Raw genomic sequence first — 15,069 nt, forward strand, 5'->3', positions numbered from 1 at the left:
TAAACCCACACATGGGCAAAGGAGCCTTACCTACACATGGAAATTCATAAGTACACAGAAATACAAATGTACCCATTAATGAGGCAACATTGGCATCTCTGGGACATGGTGCTCTTTCCTTACTTAGATGCACAGGTCCCTGACACAGCAGGGCTGAAACAGCATCACAAGAGTCCTCAGAGGATGCAGGGAGCCTTGCAGCAAGTAGAGGCATTATGCCAGTGTAATTAGGGTAGTTTTGTTAATGTTGATTTACTCTTGCTGTGACTAAATTCCTGAAATTACACTATTCCAACTCATCATAAGATTGTTGGTTGCAGTAAAAGTTTACAGTAAACGCGGCAATCGCTGTAAAATATTACAGCAAACAGAGAGAAACAAAGCAAACAACAGAGTCAGAGTATCTGTTTTTTGCAGTGATTTTGCTTTTTATGTACTAATATTTTAATGTGAAATGCATCATGTGGGGATGCGTTCACCCTAAAATACAGCGCTGAATTACAGTTTTCCATTTAATGTGAGTACCCATAATTTTGTCTATTCTTATGGAACTTTTGCGTAATTACACAAAAGGTAATGACACAAACTTTGCACACCCCTTCTCATGATATGTTAACTACATACAGGCTTTGGGAAAATAATGATATAGCTCATGCATAAGGCAAAGGAACATGGCCAGTTTAGTCAAAAACATCTGAATGAGTAGTATGACCATATTAAATATTTTATGGATGGCTCTGCAAACATCACAGGACCATCTAACTTTTAACCTGTTTTTGTAATTTCAAAAACACAATCCCAAAGCATGATTTTGTTTTTGAAAATGAAAAAAACTAATGACCCCAGCACCAAGGGTGTTGTCTCCCATGGTGTGGGTGTAAATTTGCAGTTTTCAGTGGTCCTTACCAATAGGTTTTGCCTGGCCGTGATGGACACTGAAAACTGTCCACCCATTCCAAATCGGGCAGGAAGCCAAATGGGCAAGCCTCCGATGACACTTACTCCATTGTACTGTTGGAGGTATATGTCAGAAACAGAGATGGGGAAGTCTCTGCTGCAGACATATTGACGTAAAGCCTACATAAGGGAGAGGAAAATTTGAAGTTGCGACTGAGTACCCTCTCCACCAAACTCTAAATCAGGCAGATAACTCCAACATGCTATAATGAATAGAGCTTGGAGACTGTTACTTTTACCTCTAATATGACTTCTACATAGGTAATGCTTTGCCCATTGGTCTCCCAGGCCCCTAACTTTCTATGATGGCTTAGAAAGGGAAGATCGGCATTAAGGCTGATGTGTCCAAGATGTTAGCCTTTAGCTAAACTGTGTGTGCCCATAAAAGCAGTAGCTGCAGCTTCTGTTAGTTGTTTTTCTCAAAAAGGCAGCCATGTCTTTCTAACATGCCCCAAGTCATTAATCATATTTTCACATTTTGAACCAAGCAATGGAGATGCTAGAAGTGACAGATGAAGAAGGGATGAGTGTTTATCTGCCTCCAACTTCCAATCTTCCCGCTGTCTGAAAAATTCTCTTTTGCATAGCCATCCCCATTTGTGTTGAACTGTATTGCTAGTTTTTCAATTCTGCTCACTAAGGCATTGCTGTTCAGTTCCCAATGTATGTGGTCTGACCTCTATATCATGTAGAAATTGGTTAATCACTGATTGGTATATTTACCTCTACTACAAGGCCACAGCAAATGGTGTAGAAACTACCCTAATGGAATGGAAAGTTAAATGTCTCTTGTGGACTGCAGCATGTATTGTGCCACCCTCTAATGCAGAGGTCTTCAAACTTTTGGATGCCGAGACCCCCCTGTCAATATTTTCAAGCGTAAGGACCCCTCCTGACAAAAATTTCTAAACCTCTAGGTTATGAGGAAGGTGAGGACCAAATTATGCAACAGGCTTGACTAAATTGTGTGAGTAGAAAATGTAAATAATGTTCTGTGATGCTGCGTATTTTGGGGTAGCATTGCTTTATTATTTAGAATTTTTTTAAACACAGTAATACGGAGGAAAGATTTCACCCCATCAGTACCAGTTTATAACCAAAATACAGCAATTAACATCAGAAAGATGTCTAGTCAGCCTCTGTGAAGGGCCTCCCAATCCGCAGGAATACGCGCTGCCACATTAGAAAGAAGCTCACCTGGCAATGGCCGGGAGCAGCAAGGGTGAGTGCATGGTGATCAGTGTGAGTGCATGGTGATCATTGTAAGTGCAGGGTGAGCGGGTGAATTGTGTGAGTGCATGGTGATTGGTGTGAGTGCATGGTGATTGGTGTGAGTGCATGGTGATCAGTGTGAGTGCATTGTGATCAGTGTGAGTGCATGGTGATCAGTGTGAGTGCATGGTGATCGTTGGGAATGCATTGTGATCGTTGGGAGTGCAGGGTGAACGTGAAAGTGAAGGCGAGAATGAGAAGTGAGTAGTCTGAAAGCAGGGTGCATTCCCAAAAACTTGAAGTGTAGGGTTTCAGATGTAAGTTAAATTATTGCTATAATGGCATTAATCAGGGTTCGAGGGTGGAGGAAATAAATAATGTGCTGATCCTGCAACAAACTTCCAGTCTAATGATTAGGGTTACCAGCTCATTATTTTGATGGCCCAGAAATAAGCAGTCACCTACAGCTGTATTTTTTGCACTTATCTGTGAATACTTAGAACAGCAAATATAAATAGAAAGCACTTTCAATTGTGTTCTAGGGATGCCTTAATGATCCATGACTAATAATTAAAGAGAATAAAGACAGAACAGTCACATACCTACTTAATACATTCTTTTTATTTATAACTCAAATTCGTGTCAAGAGTAGGCCTCTGCAGGATTTTTAAACAACACAAAGCAGGCATGTTTCTTTTGGCAAGCCAACTTTACATTTCTTTTCATTAAATGCATTCTCACACTACAGCAGTAAGTGTAAAAATACAAATGTAAGAAATAGGCAGAGTGGGGGCCCAGGGGGTATTGGAACCATAAAAAAAAAGAATCTTTAGTAATCAGTTAACAAAGGCATGTAAATATGCTAATGGTCTTTAAAGACCTGTGAAAACTCGGGCCGGAGATAAGACTCCAGACACTGCCCAGCCGAGGCCCCAGGAGCACGAGCTGCACTGCAGCAGCCCGGGCTGAGACACAGGATGGGGGAGGAGGGGGGCTGGAGCCCTGGAGGCAGAAGTGATACTGTGAAGGCGCGACCCCCTTTGCATCGTTCCACGGCCCCCCTGGGGGTCGCGCCCCACACTTTGAAGACCCCTGCTCTAATGTGACACGAGAAAACTAGGCTTCAGGTCTACCATTGTAGTTTGTCTGCTGCAGTTTCAACCTGCAACTTGACCTCTCAAAATAATACTTTTTGACAGGGTTGAATCTCTTTTACATATTAATGACTCGCCTCTAGTGAGGACATGTAGCCCTCAATTTAGTGTTTGTGGTATTTAAAAGTGGGACATGTAGAGATTTATTATGACCATTTCCCAACAGTGACAAGCCTCCAAAAGCTACTTTGACTGTAGAAGGCTCTAGTTGTCCTATAAGGGAATCTAGAGTACTGATTAAAATATTATTTCTGCTATCTCAGGCTTGCAACCAGGTAGAAAAATAGTTCAACCACTATTTGAAAAATGTATTAAAAGCTCAGTTCAATGTTCTGCACGGGAAGGGAGATCTCTGAATTTCACATCATTCATCTGCACAGGAAGTGATATCACTGGATTTCCCTTCATCCATCAGCACAGGAAGTGACATCACTCACCTCCCCTCCCTGGACCTACCCCTCCCTGGACCTACTTAATGATTGCCAAAGCATGGATGTGCAGTGGATTGCCGCTGGCATGCAAAAGGTAAGCCTGTCAATACTAATCCATGTCTGGACAACACACAGCACAAGTAACCTTGGTAACCCCTCTAACTGCCACCATGCTGCAACCCACCAAACCCTCGACCACGGCTGCTGCTACACACGCTGCGGCCTCACCGCAGCACACATCACTGAGGGAGCATTCTCCTGTTATCCTGCAAGTTTTCATGCACTTACCCACACTCAACACTCACTACACCAACACTCCAATCTCTGACACTCACTCAGTCCTACAAGCACCCAGACATCACTTCACACTTGGTTGCATGCTCCTAAATACCCCTCACACACCAAACATACCACAGAGATCTAGAACTTGCTGCACAACAATGCCCCTGACCTATGTTTCACACAGAAACCTTGCTGAACCCTGTTTTAGCACCTGACATCGGCACAGCCATCCCCCTGGCTACAAGACTGCCAGGGAAGATAGACTTCCCAATCCTGGAGGCGGAATCACCATTGTCCACAAGAACACCATCAGCTGCACCACATTAAAAGACACATCATACTCTAACATGGAACACCTGTCATTCAAGCTCCACATCACAGTCAACTTCACCCTTAGTGGCACTCTCATCTACAGACCACAGGACCCGCGCACTAACTTCAAAATGGACATTGTTGCACTACTCACCCTTGATTCTAGCAATTTCATCCTGTTCAGATACCTGAACTTCCACCTGGAAGACCACACTGACCACAACTCAAGAACACTTATTGAAGACCTTGGAAGATTGGGCCTCACCAAATGAGTAAAGAGACCTACCCATGCCATCAGACACCTCCTTGTCTCTATTTTCACCAACTTCGGCAACATTCAAGTCTACAAGCCCACACCAGTTCCAAGAACAGACGCATCCCCACCAAGGTCCAATGCACATTCACCAACATCAGAAAAGCCAGACAAAATGGGAACAACATCACTGACAAGGACTGAAAAACATCTCTTAATACCCACTGACTCAAGCAAAGCAACAGCCTTCCCAAAGCCATAAAGAATTTCCACAATTAGATCACCTCCTGCGCCAACTCCCCAGCCCCCCTTAAACACAACAATACAACAAGATGCAGACCCCAGGCCATTTGGTACACGGAGGAACTGAGGCAGACTAAATGCCACTGCAAACAACTGGTGCACGAATAGAAAATGAGCCAGGACAATGCAGACAGGCGCATGTTTACATCTGCCCTGAGACGCTATAACTAAATAATCTGAACCACAAAACACACAGCTCTGGCAGACTGCATTGATGCCAGAACCAACATAAACAAGAAATCTTCACCATCGTGACATATTTCACCTCCTCATTAGCCGCCTACAACATGTTCATTCCCTTGCAGGACCTCTGCAACAATGCCTCTGAGTTCTTCAGCAACAAAATTACTGCCATTAACAGAACCTTCAGCCAGCAACTGAACCCAACAGACTTTGCCAAATACCTCCTGATCTTATTCAAAGAGCCAATACCAAACACTAGGCCTGTCATCATCCCAGAAGAAATAGCTGCCACCATGAAGTCTGTCCACTTAGGAGCCCTTTCGGATTCCTGCCCCCAAAACGCCTGCTCCAGAGGTCTGCAACCCATCAGTACAATGCTCACTATCACTTTGAATGCCTCCATGTCTTCCACAACCTCCCAGATGCCTGGAAATGCAAAACTATCCTCCCATTGCTGAAGAACCCCTCTGCAGGCCTTCAACGCTTGGCAACTATAGACCGATCTCCCTGCTACCATTCCTGGCCAATATCATAGAGAAAATCATCAAAAGGCACCTCACTGAATATTTCATTAACCACCAAATCCTTGACATCACTCTGTGTAATTTCAGACCCAATCACAGCATGGAAACTGCCCCCATCGCAGCGATGGATGACATATCCATGACCTCCTGGACCTCTCCACAGTATTTGACACCCCAACCTCATCCAAAGCCTACTTGACAGGGGAATTCAAGGACACGCACTCGGATAGATCTGATACTCCCTGACTGGAAGGACCCGGTCAGTCAGCCTGGCACCATACACCTCAGACGCCCGCAATCTTAGTTCCACAAGCATCCTCCATGAGCCCGACCCTCTTGAACACACATCTGATCCCTCTAGCCAGCATTATCTCCTCTAACATTAATAATGGGTTCTCCTACTCATTCTCTCCCTCACAGACAAGATGCCCAGTACTCGGATCAAGTTTAATGACAGCATGGCTGAAAATGTGTGCTAGATAAAACTAAAAATCAACAAGACTGAAATTGTGACCTTCAGGGAGAGCACTTCTCTATGGGACTTCACTTGATGGACAACAGAGCTGGGACTGACTCCCACACACACCGCCCATGCCAAGTACCTCAGGATCATCATAAACCTCAAACTCGACATGATTGCCCAAGTCAATGCCGTCACTGCCTCATTGTTCTATACCATGAAGGTGTGGATGAAGGTTTTCAAATGGCTCCCAATCAGTACCTGGAATACTATCCCATACACCATTGTCACAAGCAATTTGGACACTATGGAACACCCTCTGTGGTGGGATCAACAAAAAACTCACCAGAAGGCTACAGACCATTCAGAACTTGGCAGTCAGAATCACTCTCAAACTCCCACACCTGGAGGAGCTTTACTGGCTTCCCATTCACAAATGAGCACAATTCAAACTCCTCACTCACACTTTCAAAGCACTACACAACAGTGGCTGAGCATACAATTTCATATGCTTTCGCATACCTTCCAGACACCTCTGCTCGCTCGCCTGGTCTCTTACTTGCACAAATCCCACACATACTAAAAACCAGATAGAGCCCTCTCCTACATCACTCTAAAAGCAAGGAACAACCTGCCGCTACACATAAGAGCCTTCTCCTTACTTACTAAATTCCACAAGAAGCTTTTCAAGTAGTCCCATTAGGCCACAGATGTGCCTAGAATCATACCCAATCAGTGCCAGGATACACTCCTGGATGATAGTGCTCTCTACAAATCTGCATAACATAACAATGCTATAGTTGGATTTTTAAAAAATATTTATGAAAAGTAACTTTTAGAAAATTACCTTTCACCTGGTGGCTAATGTGCATTAGCTTTTCAACGGACTTACAGTCAATGTTTGACCTTAATGAGAGGAAGACTAGTTAGGGTCGACCCAGTATCTTTATTAATCTGTAAAGGGACCTGCACAAGTAAATGTAAGGTAAGACCTGTAGAAGGTAATCCTTTGTTCTCCCAGCTAGGTTGACACCAAACACAGAGGATGGGGAGCTACCCATAGCATGAGTTTTGAGTAAGCATAGAGGAGGGATCTGCTCATTTTCTTGTCCAGACCTCTGGGTGGGCCTTCAGGCTATGCACAAGGGAGGAAGGTTTCCCACATTGTGGATTTTGGGAGTAGGGTGCATTGGATTGATTATAGTAGGGCTGCGAAAATGAGTAGGGGGCTCCTGGAATCTTTTACTCTACTGGCCAAGGAGGAGACAGCAGTCATCTCTCCCACTAGCTAGTGTTACCCATAGCAATGGCACCCCAGGGCACCCTCCTCAGAACACTCTCTACACCTGTGAAAGAACAGAAGAAGGATGACACCTGGATTTTGAGACCTGTAAGGAGATCAGAAGGGCTATACTTGCCCCCACTTGTAAACAGGACCAAGAAGGGGACCCAAGGGTCAGTTGCTGGACCTTCTGTGTGGCTACAGACAGAAAAATGCAAGAGCCTTTTTTAACTAAAGTGCACAAAAACCAGTAGCAACTGAATCTAGAACAACCCTGCTGGTGCTGCCTGCTGTATTGAATTGTAACTCTTAAGTGCCTTTCCTGAGTTCCTGGGACTTTTGACTGTGTCTAACTGGACTTCTTCTAACAACTTTGAAAAGTCAAATATCCTTCCTGGATGCCTCATAAACACATTCATAAAAGGAAGACTGTAATGCAGTCTATCTAGAGAGACCTCTCTAACATATTACTAGTTCTCTATGCCAGTTACCTCCTCCAGATCAATGAAACCTAGACCTCCTGTCGCAGCCAGCAAAGGATTGTGAGCATGCAAGAGAAATTGCCAATGCAACAATGGTCCTGCAGGGCTCTCAGCATGCAACAAACTCTAAAAATGTCTCAATATGAAAGACCCTCTTCTATATATAAATAAAAATGTAAATGTTAGTTTGTTCAAAATCTCAAATCTCTGAATGTTCTTCACCGAATGCTTTGAAATTTGGACACGTTTGATTCGAATATGTTCGTGTTTTTATATACACAACGTTGGATTCCAATACGCACGTGTAGAATACACATGTGTTCTTAATAGAAAGCCAGAACAGACACATAAAACTTTCTTTGTGCGTTAGTTCAAAATCTTAAATCTCAGAAAGTTATTCACTGATTGCTTTGAAATTTGGACAGAACGTTGGATTCGATTAAGCACACACACACAAACACACACCCACACACACAACACACACACACACCCACACTCTTAAATCTCAGAAAGTTATTCACCGATTACTTTGAAATTTTGACACAACGTTGGTTTAGATTAAACGCGTGATTATATATACTCAACATTGGATTTGAATACGCGCGTGTACATTATGTCCGTGTTTTCAATAGAAAGGCCGAAAAGACCCTATTGATTTGCTTGCTGCGCAAAAACTAAAAGGGACGCATACAGACAATAGTCTACATATATTAGGATGGACAGTTGGTGTCAGGATGGCAGACGGGAAGTGGGTGGAGGGAGGGGGGAGGAGTTGGTTCACTTTCCAACATTAAGAAAGGAGGCATAGAGACAATAGTCTATATATATTAGAATGGACAGTTGGTGTCAGGATGGCAGTCCGGGAAGTATTGGACACGCGCGTATTTGACTCCAGACACATAAAAATGTAAATTTTCTTTTTTCGAAAATCTTAAATCTTCGAAAGTTTTTCACTGGTTGCTTGGAAAAGGGGGGAGGAGTTGGTTTACTTTGCAAAATTAATAACGGAGGCATAGAGACAATAGACTACATATATTAGGATGGACAGTTGGTGTCAGGATGGCAGACCGGGAAGTGGGTGGAGTGAGGGGGGAGGAGTTGGTTTACTTCCCAACATTAAGAAAGGACGAATAGAGACAATATTCTACATACATTAGGATGGACATTTGGTGTCAGGATGGCAGAGCGGGAGGGGGGTGAAGGGAGGAGGGAGGAGTTGGTTTGCTTACTCTTTTCTTTCTCTTTCATTTAACCAGACTGAGTCACAGCAACGCTTGGCCGGGTACAGGTAGTTAGCAATAAAATGTTTACCTGATTTTGTGTGTAGTCAACATGCTGACTTATTTATCAGGTTGATTTAATGATATTTTTAATTCACATAGCCATAAATTCATTAATTTGTGCTAGAGTTAAAGTGAAAACAATTATTCATATTTGACAAACAACAAAGAAAGACCAATCATCTAAAGACAATTAAAAACAAAGACAAGAAATGCAGAAAATATATACCATTCCTTTGAAACCATTTTTGTAAAATAAAGAACTGAGGCCTAGCTCATATACTTGAGCTATTGACCTTCATTATTCAATGTTTAGATATTAATATGAATTAGATAAATAGCCTGGTAATGTGGACCCACATGAGGGTACTCTAAGTATGCTAAATGGTTTTCTAGGTTTCCATTAATCACTTTCGTAAAGAACAACTTTAAAAAGTCCAGGATAATGACACCTAGATAATCCTCAGTTAAGTCCACTTCAATGAAATCTTTCTCGGGGCCAAAGGTGCATTTCAGCATGTGTAGGGATTTTCAGTAGTTTTTCCATGAGATCTAGATGATCATTTGTAAGAAGTTATGGAATGGAGCCTGCTACATAAACCTCTGCTTTCCTAGGGACTTCCCTTTTGCTTCCAACAAAATCAGGCTTGTAACTCTGCATCGTTTGATAAGCATCTCCAGGGTACTTTTAATCCTTCTACTGTGAACTAGTGTCAGGCTTTTTTGTAGATAGATTGTTAGCATAATTTTTGTTAGGTTTGGTGGGGTAGCTACTCCTGTGCCTGTCCAGCGGTGGTGTGGCTGCATCTCTGGGGAATCATTAAATGTGAGATTTTAAAAGAAAATAATGGAAGGGAGTTATAAATCCCAACTTAAAACCCTCACTATGTGATGTTTACCCCTTTATCAAAGCTGCACTTTGATCTGACCTCTAATTCAATTCTTTGCCAAGCTACTTAACTGCCTACTACTTCATCACTTACCTCTGCTACCTTTCTACTCGTTCTATATATTTATTGTGTCCTTACCTTGCCCTGTCCCATGTTGCCTTATCCTGCACTCTTAAATTAAATTTCTTCAATTTCCGGCTCTGGTGTAAGTGATGCCATTTTTTACTGTTTGATCAAATCAGTGAAAGAGAATGTGAATCATATATTTCAGTACTTTAAAGTCAAGTCACAGGAAGAAGTATTTGAATGTAAAACAAGAAACACAACACCAACTTCGGCTAGTTCTACTTGATCAATGGAGAATCTACAGAGCAGTGGCTTAAATACTAAGCAATGTCTTACTGACCACAGGGCCCATCTCTAATTCCGTCTTTGATCTACAGAAGGGGCATGCTTTTCTGCTCAACCCATGTATTAAACCGTAGAATGTCTATGAATGCTTCTCTAATTGTGCTGAAGACCTCTTGCAATCTGGCCTCAAATTCCGTTCCTGAAGTTATATGCCAGCACCTAAAACTTGGGGGCTTACTGAAAAAGACATATAGGCAGATGCATCAAAGAAAATACCGGGAGCAAACGGGCAGATTCTCAGAATCTGGCCGTTTGCTCCCGGTATTTTTGCATTTGGGATGCATCATCCCAAATGCAGAAATCGCAATTTAAGGAATCTCTAAATAGCGATTCCTTAACTTGCTTTTGCATTTAAGGAATCCCAAAATGAGATTCCTCAAATGCAATGCAGGAAACCCAAAAAAACAGCGATTTGCTAATAGGGGGAGCAAATTACCATGAAGTTGAACTTCATGGTAATTTGCTAAAACTTTGAAAAATGCACTTTTGTGCATTTTTCAAAGTTACATGTTGCACACACATATGCCCTTAGGGCATGTGTGTGTGTAACATTTGTGCAGAGGTCCCTTTCAGGGGTGCAACAGGGTGTCCTTTGGACACCCTGGCACCCTTGAAATAGCGGAACATTAGCGATTCGGTAATAGCTAATCGCTAATAAGGAATGGCTTTCCCATTCATTCCTATGGGCCTTGGGCCCATAGGAATGAATGGGAAAGCCATTCCTTATTAGCGATTAGCTATTACCGAATCGCTAATAAGGAATCTGTAGGAATCGCTAATAAAATTGCGATTCCTACATGCATCCCGTTTTGCGAGTCTTTAATATCGATTCCTTAAAATCAGCTATTAAGGACTCGCAAAACATAACTTTGATGCATCTGCCAGATAGATGGTTAGCTATTTTCTTACATCCTTGCATAGACCTGTGATCCCTTTGAAATCCATCATAAAGGGAATTTTGGGGGAATTTTGGAATGAGATGATCCAATGTATGATTTCTTTTGCTCTTCCCCAAAGTAAGCTCCTGTTGCGTCGGCACCTACTGCACTAATTCTAGCTTCCCCTGATAATTGGGCATCACTCTGAGACCTGAGTTATTCCACAGTATCTTTATTCCTGGTGTTGCTTTGCCCATAGAACAAGTACTGTAATCAAGGCTCTTGCTATCTCTTATCATTGCCAGCACCAATTTGAGGACTGAAACTCCAACAAAGCCAAAATGGCAGGGAATGAACATTCATAGTGTACATGCTTTAAGGGTTTGCTGCTCAATAGGCTAATAAGACATTCTCTGACACCAGGTCTACAGACCTGGCCTACTTGTAGTATAAGAAAAGTCAATGAAAATTGTGAAATGTAACTGAAAACATCTGTTTTACAACCGTACTCCAGACAGTAATAATTTGATTGGATGACTGTCATAATACATTTACCAATGTTAATGCATAATGGACTTCAGTTAGGATTCACAGATCTAACGTGTATGCTATTAACTTGGAGGACGTTAATACTGCATATGCACAACATTTATGGATCCTTGGTCCTTCCTTCTGCTTTGGAGCCTCCTTTGCCTAGAATGATACAGCACAGATCTGATAAGGGTGTGGCTTCATAGTGCCACCGAAAATAGGTTCCATGTTGACATTCTTTACCCCCTCGGGGAGCTTGAAGGTGAAGGCCCGAAGGAGATTTGTGAAGAAGATGAACAGTTCTGTCCTGGCCAACTGCTCCCCCAAACAAACACGGTGTCCTGCAAGTGAAAGAACAAGAGAGCTAGGTCATATCCCTTACGAATTTCCAGCATATAGTTTAAGATGCATAATTTGCAAGGTAACATAGGAGGATGTTGGGGTTGTGGGCCAATGGGAGGACAGAGAGAGGATGCTGCTGTGGAATAAATCCTGACCACAGGGTTGAATTGTGAGAGGATAACATTTTCTCTGTATCCAGTTTTAGCATTTTTGTTATTTTGCTTGGCCCTATTAAAGTAGTTCTCATAAGCTTTTTACTAAAAAGAAGTGATCATGTTAAGAGCAATTTTTGGTATGTTTCACTGGAAAAAAACTACTTATAGCTATATTTCTAACTTGCTACTTTGAAAAAATGTGCAAATATTACAAAGTTAGATTTTCAGGGGGCAGATGCTTGCCCACTCGCCTCAGTTTTTTTGCATTATTTATTGAACCACTTGTAATCAGCGAGATGTCCAAAATTAGCTATATGCAGATATTCTAGCACTTTTTTTAAAAACCTGACTTGGAGATTCAACAAAGAGTTTTTATTATTTCTCATCAATTTAAGCAGACGAGGGATAAGATGAAAATGTACTGTGATTGCACTATAGACACTTTACATTCAGTACTTGTGAAGCAGAGATCAAAAAGATATTTAGGAATTTACACAGCCATGAATGTAGACGAACATTTTGAATTCAAATATTTACTGTTAGTAGATACAATTAAGTCCCTTTTTTATAATGGAATCACTTCCCAATATCTATTGTGCAAAGAATGGCAATCAATCAAACGTGCATGTTACAATTATTTAATCTTTTATATGCTGCATTGCAGTGTTTTTTTTCACATGAAATCTTTAGAAATATAGAAGGATTAGTTTCAGCTTTTATTTGGAAAAATTAAATACCCAGATTGGCATTAAGTATATTGTGGAAATCAGTTAATGGTGGAGGGCTTACCATTCCAAATGTGAAAGAATATTGTTTTGCGAGTTTGTGATCTATTTTTTTAATATAATTGATGAAATACTGTAATGAATTGAATGGTTCTTCCAATTAAAAAGATTTTTCAAAATGTTTGATTTTTTGATCTTTACAAACAACTTGGGCAATGTGAGTCTTGACGGAACATTTGAGTAGCACAGGAAATAGTTTAAAAGTAAAACAGAGTGTGTGAATCTTTGTGAAAGTGAGAGAGGAGAAGTTTTTAAAGTGTAGAAAATGATGTTTAGACAAAATATTGAATATTTACTATTATGATAACAGAATATCATTGCAAGAATATTGTGATGGGAAAATATCAACAAGAATATTGCAGGTAAAAATAGAATTTTTCTGGTTATGTTTTTAATAATGTTAAAAATATTGTTTTTGAAAATATTGTAAATGTAATAGTTTTTTCAATGTTGTTATATTGCTTTTGTTTGTTGAAGTGTAATATTTTTGTGCAGTATTGTTTAATTTCTGTAGTTTAAATTTTGTATTTGAAACAGAAAATTACAATTAAGGGGGCAATTACGATGTCGGTTGGAGTTGCCTCTGACCAACACCAACGTGGCCTCGGGACCAAGGTTCCGACCGCCTGATTACGTTGCGACCGAACACTGTTTGGTTGCATACTCCCATCACTCTATGGGAGCTTGTGCTACGGCCGCAAACCGGCCGTAATACAGGCTCCCATAAGGAAATGGGGTTGTTTAAATCCCTGCACCCTATGGAAGGCACAGGGCTCCCATTGATTGAACTCTATGGGAGCATGTATACTGATCGCGTACACAGGTTCCTATAGCAAAAAGGGGTGGGTGGTGAAAAGTGTACACCCTGTGGCGGGCACCCAATGGTACCCGCCACACTGTGCATGCTTGAATCGGGTGGCCTACGGGCACCCCTGTGACTGATTCACAGGGTCCCCCGAAGTATGATTCTGTCAAGCTGGTAAAGGTGGTTGCCTCGGAAACACCATGAATTTGAAGCCCAGTCCTCAAATCCCCCTCACCGGTTCACTCTGTTCCAAGATATGTATACTGGTAACGAGAAGTGATGCCTGTGTGGGGAAAGCAGGGAAACAAAACAAGAAAAGGCAGGGAAACACAAGGTCTTTGTACACAGTAGATAAGATAGTCTGCTCAGGGGACAGGGAGGCTTCTGTTAACCTTCTCCTAGAAGACAAAGAATAGAGGTTAATACCAGTCCTTATAGCGCAACTGAATATATGAAGAAGAATGATGTATGGGACTACCTGTTCGTATGCTGGATGTAAGTATGTGTTTGGATATCACCACTGTCCTGTTCACTCCACAGAATAGAGGTATATAGGGAAAGAATGTTGGGGACACCCTGTAAGATAAGGTAATATTTCACCCTAGTGACTATTGTTTGTAAGGAATATTAGAGCTAGAGGGACCTATGGTTACCTGAATGAGGTATCACTTAATGATGTAAACTGTTCTCCTGTTAACTCCACAAGAGAGAAGAGAGGGCAATGATGCTGTGTACTCCCTACAACACAACATGTCAATGACTCAACTTTATTACACCACTATAACCATGACTCTCCATATATATATATATATATATATATATACAGCCTTCTATTACCTGTGTGAGGGTATTCAGGAACGTATAAGGAATCGTGGGTCTTCTATAAACAATGAGCCCATGAAAACAAACAAAAGAAACAAAAAGGAACTATTCGTTTATCACTAGAAACGATCCTGCTTTGTAAGAAACCCTTAAAGGGCCAGAAACTAGAAACAAATGAGTCCTAGCAAAGGACACTCGGGACAAAAAGCCAACCGCTATAGCCAGACACAAAGAACGTATAACTGCACCAAGACTCCAGGGCCGGAATACCTGAACAAGCCTGAGATCAAGATCTGCAGGGAACTGGAACCGCCGATAGTCGATCCCGACGAGAC

General features: G+C 41.7%; 1 protein-coding gene across 1 annotated transcript in view; it reads right to left on the reverse strand.

The window, feature by feature from the left end:
- Window positions 1-9,184: 9,184 nt before the first annotated feature.
- The window catches only part of LOC147684126 (cytochrome P450 2J2-like), an 84,444-nt gene continuing 78,559 nt past the window's right edge, over window positions 9,185-15,069 (reverse strand). Inside the window, exon 9 of the mRNA XM_086944509.1 lies at window positions 9,185-12,166. Coding sequence (XP_086800635.1) covers window positions 11,988-12,166 — 179 coding nt within the window. The 3' untranslated portion in view covers window positions 9,185-11,987. The remainder of the gene's footprint in view (window positions 12,167-15,069) is intronic.

This window comes from Lissotriton vulgaris, chromosome 11 (assembly GCF_964263255.1).
Source record: "Lissotriton vulgaris chromosome 11, aLisVul1.2, whole genome shotgun sequence".
Classification (NCBI taxonomy): Eukaryota; Metazoa; Chordata; class Amphibia; order Caudata; family Salamandridae; genus Lissotriton; species Lissotriton vulgaris.